The 20,248-nt window shown below is 41.7% G+C and overlaps 1 protein-coding gene across 1 annotated transcript in view; it reads right to left on the reverse strand.

Annotated features, from left to right (window-relative positions):
- DHRS3 (dehydrogenase/reductase (SDR family) member 3) overlaps positions 1-20,248 on the reverse strand; it is a 24,604-nt gene that overhangs the window by 3,229 nt on the left and 1,127 nt on the right. The window contains exons 2-3 of the mRNA XM_010139555.1: positions 1,108-1,251; positions 703-822 (exon numbers count right to left, since the gene is read on the reverse strand). Coding sequence (XP_010137857.1) covers positions 703-822; positions 1,108-1,251 — 264 coding nt within the window. The remainder of the gene's footprint in view (positions 1-702; positions 823-1,107; positions 1,252-20,248) is intronic.

Raw genomic sequence — 20,248 nt, forward strand, 5'->3', positions numbered from 1 at the left:
CAGGAATGCTTTGGTGGTCTGAAGAACAGAGTTAGAAAAGAAAAAACAAACCAATAGTTACTGACAAAAATAAGGCGACATGGAGACAAGAAACCTGTGCTGTTCATTATGCGAGGAAAGGAATGGGACAGTACCTTGCGGCTTTGTCGTTTTCTGAAAAATGCTGAGAAGGCAAAGTTTGAGTAGAAGCAAACCAAAATCTTTCCCAGCAAGTAAGTAAGCAGTACCCACAGATATAGGCCATGAAGGGAATGCTTTCTATGTTTACGAACTTGTAGAGGATAAAGTCTTCAAGATATGAATGAAATCACAAGAAGCTCTTTTTTTAATTACTATTATCTAATTCAAAATGGAATGAGTTTCACACTAGCTTCCTTCCCTGAGCAATGTTGTCTCATGCTCCTCTGATATTCCGTACACATCACTGTGCAGAAAACTATTTCTCAAAAGAAATCAAATGTTTTACTGGAAATCACATAAGAGCATCTAATACTGTGATACTACTGGAAAATTTAAATTGTTTTTAGGCTTCTTTCCTCTGGTGTTTGCTCCTGACATTGCTTTTTCTGGCTCCTTCTGATGTCAGGCTGATTTTACAAAGCATCAGTTACAAAGACCTCATAGCAGCCCGGTGTTTACTGGCTGTAATCTGCCACTCCTATTCCCAATTCTGCATACAGGCGACACAAGAGCTTATCTTACCCAGAACTGCCCCAGGGTGTTTATATGTTGTGATTTGAGCAGTGCATCATCATCGCTGTCCATCAGGCTCTTACCGTGGACCACAGCAGCATTGTTCACCAGGATAGTGATGTCACCCACCTGCAAAAGCATCAAATGACTTGTGACAACTAGTATCTCTCCTGACGAATCAGCAGTCACCATTAAATCTGAATATCTGTTATTGCCTAATTATTTTCATAGCTTTTGACGTTCTTGCCTATGGGCCCTGTAATCCTCCTAGATCACCTAAACCAGGTAGCTAGGCTTTGTACAACATCACCTGGATGGTCACCCTTCTTTTTTTCCCAATTTGTGAATTTTTTTTTTTGTCATCAAACATGAGTCGTTACCAGGTTTTGTCCACAGTGTTTCACAGACACTAACCTTTTCCCGCACAGCTTTCGCTTGCCGATAGACCTCCTCTCGATTTCCCACATCACAAACGAAATAATGGCATTCTGTCCCCATCAGCCTGATTTCCTCTGTGGTCTCCTTCAGGCATTTCTCAGTTCGACCCCACAGGATGATCTGCAGCAAGAAACTTCTGTTAGAGTCAAACTGCTTCTGCTTCAAATCTAAAATAATTACAACATGCTTCTAACTTCTACAGTTTGATCAATACCTTTGGTGTTGCATTGCTTCATTTAAGTCAATCAGTGATTTTCTATGACATGGGGATGGGACTTGAGTGTCATGGTGGCCGCTGCATCCCTCTCCATTTACAGGCTCTTTACGAGCAACGCAATAGTTAACACAAAAGATCAGATCTTTAGCCTAGCAGACAAATATATGAAACACTTGGCAAATTCTCTGTATCATGAAATTTCAGATCTATCTCTGCTTTTGCTGTACAAACACAGAAAGATAAATTTATTCTCAAATCACAGACTTTCCTGTAAGTCTAGTATCTACTTCTTGTTTTACATTTGGAGATAGTATCTGCTCTGCAGTAAAACGTATTTTTTCAGCCATATCATATGTAACTATTGGCAATGCTGTTTGCAGGCTGGTGTATCTCAAGCACAAGGTTCATCCTAACACAGGCCCTTAAAGTGAAAAATTTCAAGCATGAATTTATTTTGCAACTAATATATGCAAGATTTCACTTGCCACTCCCATTTAACACAGTAAAAATGATACAATACTTCTTGTACAAAGAACAATTCTGAATATCCATGGAAACAAAACATTCCAATCATACAGCACGGATTTGCAATATAACGAACGGAACCAGCGTAACCCCATCTGTATTTCTACACATCATGGAGGTCAGAAACAGAAACAGCTTGAAAAGTTACCAGGTTCATTATCGTTCTTTGTAGGGCTTTATCCAGCATGATTTTTCTTAGTGAGACAACAAGTATGAGATGGTGCTTCCACCACTGTCTTTCAAACATTAATCTACAGCTGATCAGATTTAACCAAAATATATTCTTCCTAGTATATAACTTTATTTTCTATTTCTTTTAAGGCCACCGGAAGGGATATAATTTCATCTCTCTGTTACCTAAGACCTCTCTGTATGAATCAATCTATCCTTTTGGCTCTTCAAGCTAAGTCTTCTCAGCATTCATGTTATGAATGGTGAGTCATTTGTCATTCTGCAAAGAAATTTCACAAGCTTCCAGGAAATATTTACAAAATTCCGTTCAACTATAAGCATACACACTTGATCTCTCTTTCACAACCTACAGTTCTTCACAAAGGGGAGAAAGAAACACTATAAAATGTCAACTGTAAGCATCAAGTTTGATGCCCAGAGTTTGCATCAGTGTGAACTTCAAGCTTTCACAAGATTAGATCACTCAAATGCAGACACTAAAAAATCAACTGACAAGTTGAAGATGGATGGAAGGTAGGAGAGGAAGAGGAGAGAAAGAGAAATAAGGTGTCAGACAAGGGGAGTAAGGTAAGACCCTGACCTCACATACCTAGCACGCCAGGGATTCACACTGCTATTGCAAAAAACAAGTAGATCCCTCACTCTTCACTTTAATCTGTTCCAAACATCCACACAGCCTCCTATTCCCACGAGCTGCCACCGATGCATTCAACGTCAGGAAATATACTTGGAAGAATCATTAAGCAATGGACGACCTGTCAAAGGAACATCTGTCTGTGATGCAACTCTCGGACATAATGTTTTTTATGCCCCAACAGTTACTTTGGGACATTCAATATCCTACAGGCTAGTCTTGCAAGGTGACCCCATTAAAATCTGGGCCATCTGGGGAAGACAGAATTTGCTGATTATCCTGCTGACAGCATTAACTTCAGAACTAATTTTTTTCCATGGGAAGTTTTCATGTCCTTGGTACTGTTCACACTCAGGTGAAGGCTTCAGCCTGCGTAAGAGAAAAGCAGTAAATAAAAGACCATTCCTGTGAGAGGTGAAAGTTCCCTAACGACACAGTGGGAAGTGAGGTTTCCTGCCGTCATTTCTGCTGCTTCTTACAGATGGATAAAACTAAAACTCAGTACAATACAACATGCTTTTGGTCCAAATGCAAGCTCGACCGCTCCTGCATGATCATATGAGACTTTCAATTTCTCTCCTACATCTGGCCAAATTAAATTGGCAGAGGCTTCCCTCTGGCCTCCATGGATCAGATCTTACAAAGAGAGAAGACTTAGTTGCTGCATGAGCCTCATAGCTGAGGCTTCTGTTGCTCCTGAACTCGATCTCTGCTGATGGCTTTGGCTTAGTGGCAATACTTCCCTCTTCTTCTCTTGCTTGCAGCAGTTTCACCAATGTTTTCTACATCCTTTCTCTACTAGCAACCTACTCATTAGTCCCTGTTCCCCTGAATTCACGGCCTGCAACATCTGCAATTGGACAGTTTGCTGCTTGGCACTCGTAAGGTTGTGTTACTTGTAACATTCTCACTAAACCATTGAACAAGATAAGAGTCAGTCATATCTGTTCTCAGTGCTCCTAAACAAAACCTTTTGCTCACTGTTGAACTGATGAGTGACTGTGGGCCAGTGTTTTGCTGATGCCCCATGAGCTCCAGTTAGCCCTAAGCTGCACAGATGGCACTTCACTTCCCTTTATATCCAAGTAAACATGCAAGGAACTCTTATTTCCTTCTTTGCTCAGTCAGCATCGAGAAAGGCATCGTTTAGCTTTATCCTGCCCTAGCTTGGATTCCAGGGCTCTGCATTTGTGAGGAGTCTAGAGTTGCTGTTTAGGAAATGGTCTGTTTTATTAGGAAGCACGACTTTCAAAACATAGACCTGGGTGTCAGAGTCTGGCCTGTGTCCCCTTTCCTTTTTAAGTTTGAATTGGCAGTAAGTGTGTCCCAACTGGAGGCTAAGCACCGGAGAGGATGACTCTTACAGACACAGAAGTTCCTGTCTGGGACAGAGGAAAACGCAGAGGAATAAAGAAGAGACGCGGTGTTCCTCATTACACGGCCTGTCAGGATGTTGCGCAGCCACCCATTCACAGTAATTTAATGGTGGATAGAGGAATATTTAATTTGCGTTTTGGATAAGTTCTTGGACAGACAGTTTTCCGTCCTGGAAAGAATCCAGCCCTATTTCTTCTCCCTCTCCATCTCTCGTCATCCTCTCTTGCCTGCCCCTCCCTACTGCACCAGACACGCTCTCCTTTCAAAAAGTTACTGACCAGAAAATTGCCGAGGGCAGCAGCCCAGCGAGGCGGTTAATCCCTGCTGTGGCCGCCCGCTCCTGGAGGCTTCCTGCCCTGGGCTTACCTCTGGGTGACCCCAGTGGTTGGCAGTCAGGAGGCAGGTGGAATGTTAAAGCAATCGCTTCTGCTGCAGGCTGCTGTCGAGAGAGCCCGGCAGCAGCAGGGTAGCATGCTTCCTACCATCAGACAGGAGAAAGAACAGATTTATGATGACAGAGGAACTTCATACGCCCTCCTCTTAACTAGCTTTAAAGTAGGCAAGGGCTGTGACATCATGGCTTAGCAGATTTTCCCAGGGTTTATTCACGAGCAGATTTTTGCAAAACAAACCTTATCTCTAGATCTCCTCCCCTCTGGCAAGTCACAGAACTGCTTTTCTGGCCTTAGGAAAAATCATTTCAGCTGGAGTGGCAGGCTCAGCAGAGGCTGCATCCTCCTCTCCCAGAGGACTCGTTTAACTCCGGACTTAATCTGCTAATGAGACATGCCCCAAGGTCGGAGGGGAGTCAGAAGAAAGGTTTTAGCTGCTGTTGTACTAAGGCAAGACTTTCTAATAGAGACCTGCACTGGCTAGTTATAGAAAGCCTCAAATTTGAACGCAGGTTTAAATCCCGATTTTCACTGTAACAGAAGTTACTATTACGACCACCCCAAAATCAGATAAAGCCACTAATTTATATAAACTGGTCTAGACTGAAGCTGCTATCAACCACAATGTACACAGACGATCTAAGCTTCCAGAGTCTTAAGTATATTACTGGTGCAGGAGATGAGGTTAGAGCTAATTTTTCATCATTTAGAAGGCTATTTACCTTGTTTGGTCTGATTTTATTGCTAGCACATTCAAGAACAGCAGCAAAGGAACGTTGCCCTTTTATATCATCAATTCAGCACTGTATCTTCAGCAAACTCACTGTGCTAGACTTTACCCGCCAGTGAACTAGACCAGTACTGGAAAGGCGTTCCAAAACGAAAGCATTTCTGAGACTGAAGATACGCCATTTCTTGACGCTCCCCTTGGATTATATGGGTAGTGTTTTCGTACAGAATTGTTCACTCTTTGGTCTTTTCCGGCACATCAACTTGCATTGTGATTAGCAGATAAAACTTCCATTCCAAAAGTTTCTACATTTTACGATCCATGGAGCAATTCTCTGTATCAATTTGAAGACACTGAAAGACTAAAGTGTTGCAGAGAAACACGAAAGTGCCCTTCCTGCCTGATCTCATTATTGCTGCCTCCACAAATCCACCACCACTCCTCGCCACAGATCAGCAGATAGGAAGTGGTTGGTAGGTCAACACATTTCAACCCCCCTTTTCAACCACCTTCCTAGGCCAGTGAAACAACAGTTGCCTTGTTTGAGTTGGTATCGCTCATTGCACAGCCTGCCACCCTTGTTCAAACAGAGAAAGCCTTTCTGCAGCCAAGACTGAAAGTTCCCGCATACTTTTAGGAAGTACAAAGTGTAGATAATCCACGGAAGCATGTCAGCCTTATCCCCGTATAGTTACAAAGCCTGGTGCTACTAACTCACAGGTGGTCCTCCGAAGAAACGCGTTCCAGTGTACCCCATAATCCTGGCAGAGTTTTGCATATCATGAGAACAGGAGGCTAAATTCTACAGCCTCAAAAGTGTTCCTGTGTTTCACTTGTCAATGGCGTAAGGGTTTTCTCCTCCACCCCTTCCCCTCTCTTGCCCCAGGGCAAAGTCAGACAAGTTCTCTCAGGAGCTCTCCCTGGGAGAGGCATGCCAAAGACAGATTACTGGGAGAGTGAAAGGTGTGGCCCTTCAGTGTGAAAAGCCAACCTCTGCTTTAGAAAGGAAAAAAGAACCTTTTGATGGCTGAAGTAGGTCAAAATACTTAACACAGCCCCTCAGTGACACTTATATAAAAGTAAGCAAACAAAGCAGGCCAGTGGCAACATTTTCTCGATTCCCACAGTGCAAAGTGAATATCAAAGCTGCGAGAGATGGGTATAAGAAAGAATTCAGCATAGCCTGGGGGAGTCAAGAGAGTAAGCCCATTTATCTACTTTACACACAAGCTTGCATAGATTAGTATTTAGAAGTTGTAAAGGTATCAGACTATAAGAATCTAATTTAAATTTAACCCTGCCACCATGGTACGCACAAAATACAGCCTTCATTACAGACTGGTTTGAGTTAAGACCAGCAGTAATATACAGTAACGAGATTAAAAGTTAGCTCTAAAGAGACTTCAGAAGGAGACCAAAGGAGTGAACTCCGGTGCCTTCAGTCTAGTCAGAACTTTTACCCCTTTATATGTTAACTTAGCACTCAACGGGCTTAACATTATTCACCTAAACCACAGTCAATTCCAATTGTACTCCAGTCACCCCTTTTTTGCTCCAAAGGAAACAAAGCAGCACCTACAAAATCATGGAGAAATATGTAAACACCTGCCTCCTGTTCAGCAGAGGCCTTCCTTGGAAAGAAAATCTGTAATTTGCTGTGTGCACAAGAGCAGCCCCCTCTGAAGAAGTGAACAAACGCCTACTGTTCTCACAGCCAGGACTATTTAAGGACAGGTGGCCCCACGCTGACTTTTTTCCAGTGGTTTTTCCAATTGCTTTCGTCTGCGACATAACTGCGACTCCAGACTGCCTTGGGAGCAACGCTTTTCAGCTCTGTTGTACAGAGCAGTTGAGGAAGGGGAAGGGTTAGGGTTGTTTGCAAGAAGAGGTCACGCAGGAGTCAGCCTTTACAATCCTATTAACGCTGGGACAGGGTCAAACGGAGTGCACGTTCCAACAAAAGCACCAAGTGGCCAGGCTGTCACCCTGCGAGGGTTCCTGGGGGCATTTGGGGGGGAAAACCGACAGATTTTTAATGGTGAATGTCTGCCACACCATGTGTTAGAACCGCCCTCTGCTCCAGGGAACCAGAGCACACAAAGAAATACCCAGCAATAAAACTCTCCTGCTGCAAAGCAGAATGAAGTGGCATGTCTTGGGGGTGGGGAGGGGGTACGTTTTTTCAAGTTGAGGTAAGGCTTTGTAGATACCTACCAACAGAAATGAAATACTCCATCCTGTAAAAATAACTCGTGTGCTGCCTCCATTTGCTTGTCATAGCATCCCTATAATCCCGACTAACATAAAAATGTCCACAGGGATCTCAGGAAATTGTGGGGAGGGTAAATACGCAGGTGCGGAAAAGCCCTTTTGTACTGCAAGCACAGCAGACAGGATGGAGGGATGGAAATCAGTAAATAACAGTTCAAAGCGAAAAAAGAAATTACTGATCTGCTTGACAGCAATGTCATGGACAACAGGACATTTCATTAGAGTTGAGGGTTTGCTGTCTGCACATTTTCCTTCCAAAATGTTCCAATATTATTTTTATGTATTGCATATACCTCTCAGGGTAAAGAGTTCATAACATGAGGCAGGTTAGATGTTGATGTGATACAGTTAAACATTTACCATGACAGAAAGTTACATTGACACCAAATGGTAGGAGTGTTTGGTTTTGTAAAGCTAAAAACAATCAAAAGTTTAGATTACAGAGTGATGTTAGAAGAAAGGAACACGTGAAACTAAAAATGTGGATCCAACACAGTGTTATTTCCATGACCTCACTGGGTGAAAGTAACTCCTAAAACTGCCCAGTTCAACTAGCAGTTAAGTGAAAAGTCTGCTACTTTTAACTAACGAAGTGAAAAAATCAGACCCAACATATATTTATGGACAAGAAGAATTAAAGAGCTACAAACTGGGTGCCAGTAGGACTAGATTATTTTCTGGAGTTTGTCTTTTTGAGATGAATTCTGTAACAGTGCCTAATCGTGAAACACTGAGCGGTTTTAACTTCTAGTGGAGAAAGCTGCATTGCTGCACCACCAGCTCTTCATCAGCACTTCACTTATTTGGGGAACGTATAAATTCCATGACAAGCTCTCTAAAAGTATTCACTACAATTTTTATCGATCAGATGCTGTACTCAATAGGTAACTTAATTAGTCCCCTGATGCTGGACTGGTCCTGAACTCTGGCAGTACCCTCTGATCACTGCGGTGTGAACTGGAGCTGGGATTACTCCACGTTGTGCAGGTCTGTGATATGTCATTGTAGTTCTCTTACCAGGCAAAGGGACTTTGCATTTTGCTGTACTGTAACAAGAGCAGAATCAAAAAATAAGGTGGACAAAATGGTTAAAGTCTTAGAAGCTCTGATGAATGAGGAAAGCCACAAGGAATGTTTATAAGCCAGAGGAGGACATGGGTAGAGAGACAACCCCAGCTCTTGTAGGAACATCACAGGAAAGGAAGAGTTTAAATTTGTTAAAGTGGCAGAAGGCTTGCTCCAAAACCAGACCTGGAAGCCTAAGGATGAATAAAATTTCTAATGCTGTCATTATAACCTACCCTCCAGAAGGGCCTAAAATATGCTGCAGATCATCCACATGCATAATATGATGCAGCTCCTGACTGCAAAAATAATTTCTCCCACGAGGCTGCTGGAGAAGTACTGGGCGTTAAAATAGCCTACATTAAATTCGAACACAAACAACACTAGCAGCAGCTCCAGACCAGCTCCCCTACAAGCCTCTTTTCTTTGCCTCCAGAAGAAGATAATTGCTACCATTTTAAAACCATCTAAAAGCTGTCAAAAGGAGCTTTTCTTCTAAGTATTTTAGTCAAAGAAATAAAGGACGCTGCTTAGAAGAAAGCTTCAGTATTTAAATGCTTAACTGGTTTCCTACCTTTTTATGTACATTTCAAAATGTTATTTTTAATGGTGGCTGTTGCTATGCAACAGGGCAGAATTTCTAAAATCTCTTCATCTGTTGTACAAATTACAGTTTTCAGGACATATTTAACTCTCTCAGCCTATTAGGTCAAAGAAGGAAGACAGAAATGGGAGGATTGTAAGCTCCCAGAGCGTGCATCCCCCAAAGGGTACATTGGTTTAAAAGGGTCTTTCACTGATTATACCAATTCTGTCAAGACAACGTTAAGATGAAGTAGCTGCCCTGCTTATAAAAAAACAGTGAAATCAGCACAGATCTAGTTAAATAGAATGGTATCGAAACATGAAACAAAAGTAAGATCACTACTTTTATCCCAAGATGATCAAAGCGGTTCTAATCAGATTCTGCTACAATGATACTTAGTGAGTCTGGAGGGGCTGCTCGGGCGATCACCATCGGGCTCTAGCGCATCACCAATTCACAGCTCCCTGCAAGGAACCATCCTCTGGATGCTACTGCCTGTCACACGCGTATGTTTCTGGCCACTGCAATGCAAAAAGAAGTTAATTCACTTCTGCGTGAGGTTTTCTACCTACCAGCAGACTGCAGAGCATTGGGGACCTGTAAACTACTCCTCTGAAGGGCATGAAGCTTAGCCCTAACAACAGGCCTATTCGTGGTTGACTCACGTTCACTATAGAGCAACCTTCCACTGAAAAATATTTATAGGTACACAAAAAGACACCACCAGTTGAACTGCGATCATCTGCAGAGTGCTGACTGACAGCCAGTGCATCCGTGGGAACTCTGTAATATTTGGTCATCACTGAAATTGCTCTTAGAAGCCTAGATCCTGAAGCAAGTAATGTGACTTGGCCTAAATCTGTGACTCAGAAGCAAACCAGAACTATTTTAACTGTTTTTACTGATTCCAGTGGATAAAGAAGCCCTTCCGACTGTACTGCAGTTCATCCCATTTATACTGACTCCCTTTGCGATAGATCTTTCTTCCAGTCTGTAACCAGCATTCTGATTATTTAGTTGCACTAACAATTTAAATGACAACACAAAATACTGTTCTTGTAATCTAATTTCAATGGTTAAGAATTTTGTATCTTATATTATCCCTTCCAACTCAGTCAGGAAGAGAAACTAAAATCACTTTATAGGAATAAGATGCTTTTCTAAATTTCTGATTTTGCAGAAGTGCTGGATGACTGGTCAAACCCATCAGCATAGCACTTCCTCTGGGAGAGCAGTAAACAAGTGTAATGATGTCATTAGGAGCTGGCTGACCCACTGGTGAACTCTGGGCTGTAAAGGAGATGCAAGGTGCCAGATCACTCGGCACACACGCTTTCCGCACACGTACACACACATGTGCATACACACACACGGCCTTACACCATAAGGGGTGTCACAGAGCAATCCCTAACAGTTGCACATCATCATGTAGGGAAATGAAACCCTGAAAACCCCCTTTGATGGCCAAACGTTTCGCTTTTAAAGAGGCAAACCTCCTGCTTCCATAAAGCACACATTGAAATATAAACACAACACAGACAATAGTCTCCGAGGGGCCTGGATTCAAATCAAGTAACAAGCAACACAAAGAACGCTCCGCAACATTGTGCAATCGGCGTATCTCAAAACCCCAAATCAAACAACTCGGTTCAGTGAGACAGGACTCCCATGGTTCCCAAGAGCCTTGGAAATGTTCTGACATCATTTCTGACAGCTCACTGTAGTCAGAGCCAGCCCTGTCCTATTACCACTTTGGGAAAGAAGTACTTGTACCAGCTGGATGTCTTTAATATTCTGTTTGGAAGCATGAGCTCTTCTCTTTAAGGCAGTAAGCTGAGTTTCGTCCTTACTGGTAAGGTTTATTTAGGAGGCAGGGCATGGGGAATTTGAGTTTGTAGTCAACACAAAACTAAGCTGCTGAAAGTGGATGTCAGATTTCCCATTCCCTCTCCAAACTACCACAGCCAAGTCTCGCCCAGTGACTGTACTGGTTAGGGACGAGGTGTCTCTGTTTACAAATAGCAAAGAGATTAAAATGACAGATCTAAGACAAACACTAACTTAATCTTCATGTAGCCCACTGTTATTGTTGGTCTGTTCTTTGTAAGGGCACTGAGAGGTGAACTGTGCAGTGCCTTTACAACAACATCTTCCACTCCCGTTAATTTGTTTTAAGTCTAGTATATTAGAGGTTCTTCTCAAGGCCCAGCACCTAGAGTTTGTGCTTTCAGTTAAAGCGGTACAAGTTTGTCTACTCCTCAGATATGAAGAAAATCTTGAAAATGTAACTTGGGTGGCCTTTTTTTTTTTTTGAGTGGTAACTCCTGGTTTCTTAACATAGGTCTCCTGCACAGGAGGCATTTGCTGCTCAGTGAAGCTTCTAAGAAACTCTGAAACAGGAGTTTGTTCAGTGTCTGCAGTTTTCACTTTCTAATACAAGTCCACACTCACAGAAACTCGGCCGGCAGTTTCAGTGCAGGACTCACTGGGAAAGAGGACGTCTCTAAAAGACAAACACTACCCATTGATACTGCTGGTGCAAGCTGCTCTCCACGCTGGCCGATAGAAGGAACACTGACTGCAGGAGAAGTCGAGCCTGAACTCCATTTGCACCTATGTTAAATGGCTGTTTCATTTAGCTAAGGGATGCGATATATTAGCCAGGTCATACCAACTGCCACCCCACCTTTCCAGAGACTCCTTCTACCTGTGGCTAAAAATATGTCGTACTAAGGATAATCACAGCCCGCAATCTTTCAAGGTATCATTTTTATACAACTTCAAAATATGCATTATTTTATCTTGTTTAAGTGTCCCTAAAGGTACAACGGCCACGGAGTACATACTGGTAGCCAGATTTACCTCACAGTCATGTAGATAGATAAAGCATAACTGATTTCAGCAGAGCTGCATTTGTGCTTTCAAACACTCTTTTATTGCCATAAGCGGAGCACTGACACATCTGCTCAGGCAGTATTAGACAACAGAAATCCCTAGGTTAATCAAAACAAGGGAGCTCTGCAGCACTGTACTCACTAAATTGTAATTAAGAAGGTGGCAACATAAGGGTGGCTGTCCACGAAATTCTTTTGTAATTATGCATAGTTTATGGCTAAGCTAATAGGATGAACAATTTAAATTATTTACAAACTCTGCCAAGGTACCCATCTATTCCCAAGTCTATTAATTAGAATCAATTTAATCCCCACTGGGATAAAGGTCAAACAACATGTATTTGACCCTTTTCTACTGGCGTCAGTGTTATCAGCCAATGGATCTGGCAGTGCCTGGGTCTGACTTGTTCAACTCTTCAGCATGTTGACATGATGCTTTGAAGAACAGAGTCTGGGTCCAGCTAAAAAGATCCTTTAATAATTTCTGCTTTATATTCCTGATAAGCACACATGTTCAAAAAACGCCAGAGTTTGTTCTCTCTTGGTTGCCAGCTCTGTGGCTGTTGTTCTCTGTCTTTTAAGATTTTTCTTTCTCAGTTCCCATGCAGGGCTTGTGGTCACTCTTTAAGCAAATTGCTGTGCTGAACTAATGAGACATTAGCTCAACAGCAGGCTGAATTGATTTTATAATGCAGTAAAAACTACCTATATATGCGAGTGCTTCAGACAACTTTTCCTAGTCTGTGCCAGACTCCTGACACAAATGCGACAGAAATGCACAGCAGCCCAGCTACGTTGTCACTCTAGGTGATGAAACCACACAATTAAAATAGGGATGAAACAATTCAGGTAAGGAAGGTGAAACATCGTAGACCAAAACCATCTTGTCAGCCATGAAATTCAGAAAAGCAGCCTTTTTCCTTTCTTTGGTACAAATAAGACTAAGATCACAGATTCGCAGAATGGTTAAGGCTGACAGGACCTGCAGAGGTTGTCTGGTCCAACCTCCCTGCTCAAGACTGTATACCTCATCTACTGCTTTGATCAGGTCAACTCTCATTTTGAATTTCACTGCCTGCTCTTCAAGCTTTCCAGATCGAAGCCTCTGTATCTGCTTTCAAGGGTCTTATCCCCATGTTACTGATCACCTTCGATTTAGTATCAGATCTCCTATCACAGCCTCTATCTCCCAGCACGAATTTTTGAAAAAAACCTTTGTGTTTTCACCACCCCATCTGCACCTCTGTGAACATCTCCCTCTTCACTGCGGCTCTTCAAATCCAACCTTAAAACCTCCACTGCTGTGATGCCTTTTCATAAACTTAAAAATGGCTCAATGAGTGGTGCTGAAACCACTTGCATTACCATCCCCAGCAGTACAGACTTCAGTGTTTGTATTCTGCTGTTGCCTTTCGGTTTGTATCTCCATCGCAAACCCTGAGGCAGCCGTAGTTTTTTCCTGTTGTCCTCAGACAGTGTACTTAGCATCTTTATGCTAAACAATTTCTGGAGCATGAGTGAGCTTCTGAGGCACTACAACAACATTAATATATAACCTCATCTTTAAAACTTCCCTCAAGATTTCTTACAGCATTGACACAGTCCTTAAATTTTGTGGGAAGCCTCATGTAACTGTCTTGATGCCAGTCCTTCAGCATTTTTAAAACTGCTGGAATTTGTGTGCCAACAGAGCACGGTCTCAGTGGGACAGTATTTTCACATGACATCACCGTATCCTGATGTGAGATGACAAGCCTGTTACTCTGCAAGTTCCACTTCTTGTTAACATCGTTTATTCTGCTCACAACACACCCAGTTACAAAAGACAGGTATGTTCTAAATTATAAACCAAAACAGCTCCAGCCAGAATGCTGCTTTGCAGACATCAACAGATCTGATGGCTGATAACTTCTGGCTGTGCTTGCCAACCAGAGACACTTATTCAGCATGTTATTCATGCTGCTGGCCTTGGCACTAGCCCACATAACAGGCTTAATGCCATCTAAGCCTGGGACTTGAAACAAGGGTTCTTCCGCCCATGCTTAAATTCAATCAACAAGGAAGTGAGCTGCCAACAGGAAGCCATTAAATAAAGTTGCTGTCAGTATATAATCTTTATAGAAAGAAAGCCTTTCTGGAGACCATAAAGCAACTCAATCAAATCTATGCTCTCATAGTTTATGAAAAGTTCCAAATGGATATATTATTTGGCATGACATGGAAAAACATTCACTCCCCAATTCTTTTCACATACTTCTGGTTACTGGTAAGTTATGACATGCTCTAATAGTTCACTGTAAGATTAAGTGCTTAAACTTAAATAAGATTAAAGTAACTGTCATTAAAAAATGCCTGAAACTGTTCAGTTTCTATGGGGTGTTTTTTCAACCACACAACAGGAGAGATTAATTAACTAGAAACTGGTATTTGCACCATAGCTAAATAGTCTCATTACACTGAAATATCTACAACACAGAAAATGCAAAACTTCCTTTTAGATCACGTTACCTTTTTGTTAAAAACAAGTACACGGTGATTAATCATATTCTATGGAAAAACAGTTCATCTCAGCTCTGAAATCGGGTAATTTTAAATCAGCTCTTTTCCTTATATCAGAACTAATCTTCCCTGGGGTGGCCAGATCAGGTCTATTCGTGTTCTGAACTCAGGATCTTGCAAGTGCCAGATACATGTCAGAAATCAGTTATTACTTGCAGAATACAAGTGTCTTCTTGATGACTGGCCCAGCCGCAGCGCATTTAAAACCTGACAGACAGCAAGTGGAAGGACTTCCTGAGTGTCCTTCAGGTATGCTGTGTCATCCCACGGTCTGCAGATTTGGAAAGTGAAATCAGAGGTGAATGTTTGAGACCAAGAGTTTCAAAGACATTTTAGATTAAGAACTATTACTGAAATCCACGTGAAATACTTTTGTCCCACACCTTAAAGTCGCAGCCCTGAATGACTTCCAGCCTCAGTATTTTGACCTCACTTCAGGAGATCAGTATTAATTTCATCTTCAGCTCTAGTTACGATGCAGATAATCTTTTATCATATGGTATTGGTATATGCTATAAAGAAGTTTTTAAAAGGTATATACTAATTCATACAGACCAGGACAATAATACATCAACATGATTCATAAAGACCGAAGTGAAATATTCACAGAACGACAGATGCAGTTTGTGCAGATAATGTGGGAGGAGCATGCCATTGTAAAAACTCATTTCAAAACTTGCCAAACCTTCCATTACTGGGAACACAAGGCTAAATTCTAAGACCTGACACCATTTTTTACATAACCTCTCTGTAATACTCTCATCCTAAAACAATTTATAGCCAAATATCTCATGTGGCTACACCTCTCCAATGATACAAGGCTCTCAAGCACCTACAATTCCTCTGAGGTTTTCAGTTCTGTAATTCCATGGCACACTGAAGGAAACTGGCTCCAGCTTTCAGCAGCAGTGCGGGCTTGTACAGCTCTTGTCTCTCCTTGGTGCTCCTGCTTCCACTGACTTCTTACCATCATCCCATCTGATGAAGTTCAAGAGGACAGCACACTCCAATGACAAGGTGTCTTCCTAAATGAAGACATTAAGGTCTGACTTTGAAAATGTTGTCAAAATAGTGATGGAAAGAACAGCTGAGATTTCAGGTTGTGGTTGGTTTTTTTATTTGTTTGTTTTGGTAGCCTAAACAAAATCAGGAGTGATAAGCAAAATACAAACCAAAACAACACCAACAACAAATCTGATCAGTTTTCAAAGCAAAAGGTTTCAAGTAGTGCCTTCAGGATCTTTATTCACTATCCCATAATAATTACTGTCTGTATGTTTGCGGTGTTCCACAGCTGCCCATCACATTGCCATCCTGTGAAAAGTACCTTGCTGACTTGCAGACACAACTGTCTAGACTCCAGTGCTGACAGAGCGAGGTCATGGCTATCAAGCGGTACATTCCATGCAAGAGCCAAGTTTCCGTTTCTTGTTTTTGTTGGTGATACTCGCTCGTTGCCATCTAGGAAGGTCTGTCCTGGTGTTTCAGACTGCTCACCTCACCCGCTGCACAAGCATGCAAACCCTTTGAGTCGCACAGTCTCCTGCAATACGGGAAGTGAATGTCCAGAGGACCAAACAGAGAGATCTTCCAGAGATTTATGAGATTTTTTGCACAGTGATGAACATGAAGAACTCTCAACAGTTAACGGGAAATGTTCAGCTCTTCTTGGCAGTACTGCCACACTGACAAGACCAGGGCTGCCCCTAACCTGTTCGTTATTTTGGAGACATCTCTCATGCCATCTCTTCCCTAGGAGCCCTCTTGTTCATTCATCAATAGCTGCAGTTACCAAAAAGGAAAAATATACCACAGCTGGAGGGGAAAAAGAAAAAGCGGCCAAATAGGAGAACAAAATATACTACTTCGAAAGAAACTGAGATCACAGAAATAGTTACAAAGGAACAATCAAAAAGCACTGCTGTATAAGATCCCTTGTAGATATGGCACTGAAGATCCACACTGCTGATTTCTGATCCTTGAGTCTTCAGTGTAAATAAAAAACCTGACGAAAATCAACGGCTTTTGACCGGTATCCCAACAGCAAAGGCCTAAGAAACTCTCCCAGAGTCACTGTCAGATAACCTTGAATACTAAAACACATACTAGAATTGGGGAATCTGCTTCTATCCTATAATTAGATCTTTCTCAGTTACTTTTATTAGGTTTTGGTGGCACTTAATAATTCAGAAGGCCTAAGAAGCAAGTATCTCTTTCCTGTTTAATCAGACCTCAGATTAAATAATCTGCGAACAAAGTTAAAATTACAGGGAACATTTTTAGACATCAAGGAAATGCCCTAAAAGCAAACCTAACAAAGAGCATGACATTCAAACAACATACAAAAGACATACGAATCAAAACGTCATCACTGGAGATCATCAAAACCAGGGCTGAACTCTCTGGCAAGGGCAGTATGATAGCAAATGCTGTAGGAAAAGCAAACAGCTTCCAGGAAACCAGAAGCATTTTCCAACTCTGACCACCAGTGAATGAAGCCATTCAGCCCCTACATCCCCCTGACTACTCACATCTGTAGAGGGCTGTTCTTCCACACAACAAATACTGTTCAAAGGGGCCAGCCTTCCCAATATTAACTCAATTGTACAGTATATTCTTTGCAAAACACCATTAAGCTTTGGAAGTCAGTTTTTATTTCACAGGCCTTAAATCATAAACTCATAAAAACCTCTCCTTCTCCCGTTTCATTACCACAGACACACTCTGCCACGTTGGCTACCCATCAGAAGCTAAGAGCTTTAACAAAGCTACAAATGTGTGAGACTGCCTTGAGGCAGAGCTGACGCCCTATCGGTCTTCTAACTTCTAAGGTGTAGTCAAAATTCTCAAGAGTAAGCCAATGACAGTGAAAATCTGGAGTTTTACAAGCAACCAAGAAGGAAATCAATGCAAAAAAAGGACATTTCTCCAGCAATTCAGCAGCAGCAAAGTAACTCCTCAGCCGGCACTTCTGCATCTGGACACATCTCTGAGGAACAGCATTAAAATTCAATTACAATACTTGAGTACTTCTGGAGAAAATTCAGTGCTCTTCATCCCTCATAATAACACTACCATGTCCCGTATAACCTATAAACCACTCTTCTCTGCATACAGCTAGCAAATTTACATGCTTTTGGTTTTTCCAGAAGTGCTACAGGAAGCATTTAAATACATAACCTCTCCCATGACCAAGTAGTTTTTGAAAACTTCTACCCAGAAGTAAAAATGGTGTATTGACCCTTTGACCTCTTAGTATAATCTTTAGATCATCCCTGTTCAGGTATAAAGTCTCTCATTGCCTAAAAATCACTGGTAATCTTAATTGAAAACCCCAGAAGATACACACCTCCAAAACTGAAAATACAACTGTCACCATTTTGTCCCCTTCTTGGCCATTTCATCAGAGAGGCCAAAGAACAACCATGAGAAAAGAAACATCACCTTAGAAGGAACTGTCTCCTGGACATATTTCTGACCAACTCATATTCGAGGCACAATGGTGGAGCAATGGGCTTAAAAGAATGAGAGCAGAGAATGGGAATCAGGAGGGGTTTACATGATCATACCCAAGAGACTTCCATTCTGTTGGAGTAAGAATTTCAGTCTTCACACTCATCTATCAAGCAGAAGACACTGTGTTCCCCATTTGTTTAAAGTCTTTTTTACCATTTATTTCTTGCCATCTTCATAGCTTTAAACGCAAGATCAAATTTTACAGTAAAAAAGTTGCGGATGTCACAATTCATAATCTTAGTGACATACAACACATCATCTTACAACAAAACTGCTCAGATACATCTCAACTGTGATTAACAGAACCAGCCTTCGACAACAGATTGGCAGATGAAATCCAATCCAGGCTAACCATCAGAGGAAATTTCATATGCTAACAGTCTCAACTAAGCCATCTTTCAGAAGATTCTAATCTCAAAAATATGGTTATATATCGCCGCCTACCTCCAAAACCCCGCCACTATGTCTGAGTGCGCAAGCGCTGTGATGACTTTTTCCAGACATACTGCACACCCACCGTTAGAATCTGAATCGCTGTTACTGTTCCCGTTCACCTCTACGTAACACTGTGCTTGTCCTCAGAATTTCACGCCTTTGGTGGAGGTGTTTTTCTAAACTTGGAATACAGCGACTACATCATCTGATAATCAGGTCTGTTATAAATTATTTATTCTGATCAATAATTTAAGCTTTGCATATAAGTGCAAAACACTGGCGAACTTAACCGCATATGAAGACAGCAGAAAAATCAAATAGTTAATTTTCACAAGCCTTAGTGAAAGAGGACTTGCCATCCACTTCAAGACTTTTGAGTTTCTTTTTGATTTTCTGAGGCAAAGCATAAAATCACAAAGTAGTGCCAAACAGGTCTTGTATTGTACATGGAAGCTGCACTGAATTCACAAAGTTAGGGCTGAGCACAGAAGGCAAGAAAGAAATGAGATCTCATGGCAAAGGGAATGGAAACTACCACTGCTAGGTAGAACTGTCATTAAAAATGTCAAGGAAGAAAAGAATAAGCCTTCTTTAGTGTTGCAGGGAAAACATGCCACGACCAAAGGCAGAAAGGCAGTGCCACTACCTGAGGGGATCAGAACTTGCCGTATGTGACCTACCGGATAGCCATGACAGAACTGAAAGGAGAATCTAATTCATAAGCAGTAAAAGCAAAAACTGAAACACCTTGATGACAGACATGAAAAAAACCCACAAGACAAAACCCCTCAAAGTTCTAAACGACAACTAGCAACCACACAGCACTTCACAACATCACACGGGACAAGTACAAATGTTCCCAACCATTATTCTTATTTATTCTTTCTTTCTAAGATAGAGATTTTATAGATAAGACATACAAGCGAACTACAGCCTAGATCTGTTCACAGTCACTTCAGCTGCACTCTGTCTTCAAGAGCTCCCTCTCCCTGCGGCCCATGTCACCTGGCCCATGAGGGCTGAATGCCATGGCTCAGCTTCCAGCTCAACTGCAGCCAAGCAGCTCTTGAATTAGCTGTAGAAATCAGGTTACTTTAATATGCTCAGCATAGCAACCAGCCGGACGAAATAAATAAATAATGAAGCATGATAATCTAACAGATCACATAAATACACTTGCAGCAAATTGCTTGGGTCCAAAGGTCAGTCAGCTTGTTTGCTCCGTTTGCAAGAGTTTGTAAATCTCAACACGGAGTTTAAACACAAGTATATACAAACATCAAAGTTCAATGCTGACATATTTTACACCTCAAAGTTGTATACCAGAATAGCTCTATATCACACAGAGAAAACTGCAATGCATGTGTAAGCAAGTGACAAAACACTACCCCAAACTAAATGCAAATTTTTCTTTAAATATCCTCTGTATTTTTCTTCTTATTCTCTATTTACTCTCACTCATCCTCTCTCACACCGAGGAGTATTTATGCAGCTGTCAAATTTCACGATTCCTCCCTTTGATTACCCATAAAGGAAAAGATGAACCTTTAAATCACAAGCCTTGTTTTGGGGTATATGTGGTTTTTGTATTCCTGATGAATTCACACATATGGAAACACCTGTACTTAGGAAAACACAGTGTTCCAAAGTAAACCACCAGCTCCTGAGCTAGAAAATGGACACACCGGCTAGGCTGGCATTTCCAGGCTGTTGTGCAGACAGAC

This window comes from Buceros rhinoceros, unplaced genomic scaffold, assembly GCF_000710305.1.
Source record: "Buceros rhinoceros silvestris isolate BGI_N320 unplaced genomic scaffold, ASM71030v1 scaffold41357, whole genome shotgun sequence".
NCBI classification, from domain to species: domain Eukaryota; kingdom Metazoa; phylum Chordata; class Aves; order Bucerotiformes; family Bucerotidae; genus Buceros; species Buceros rhinoceros.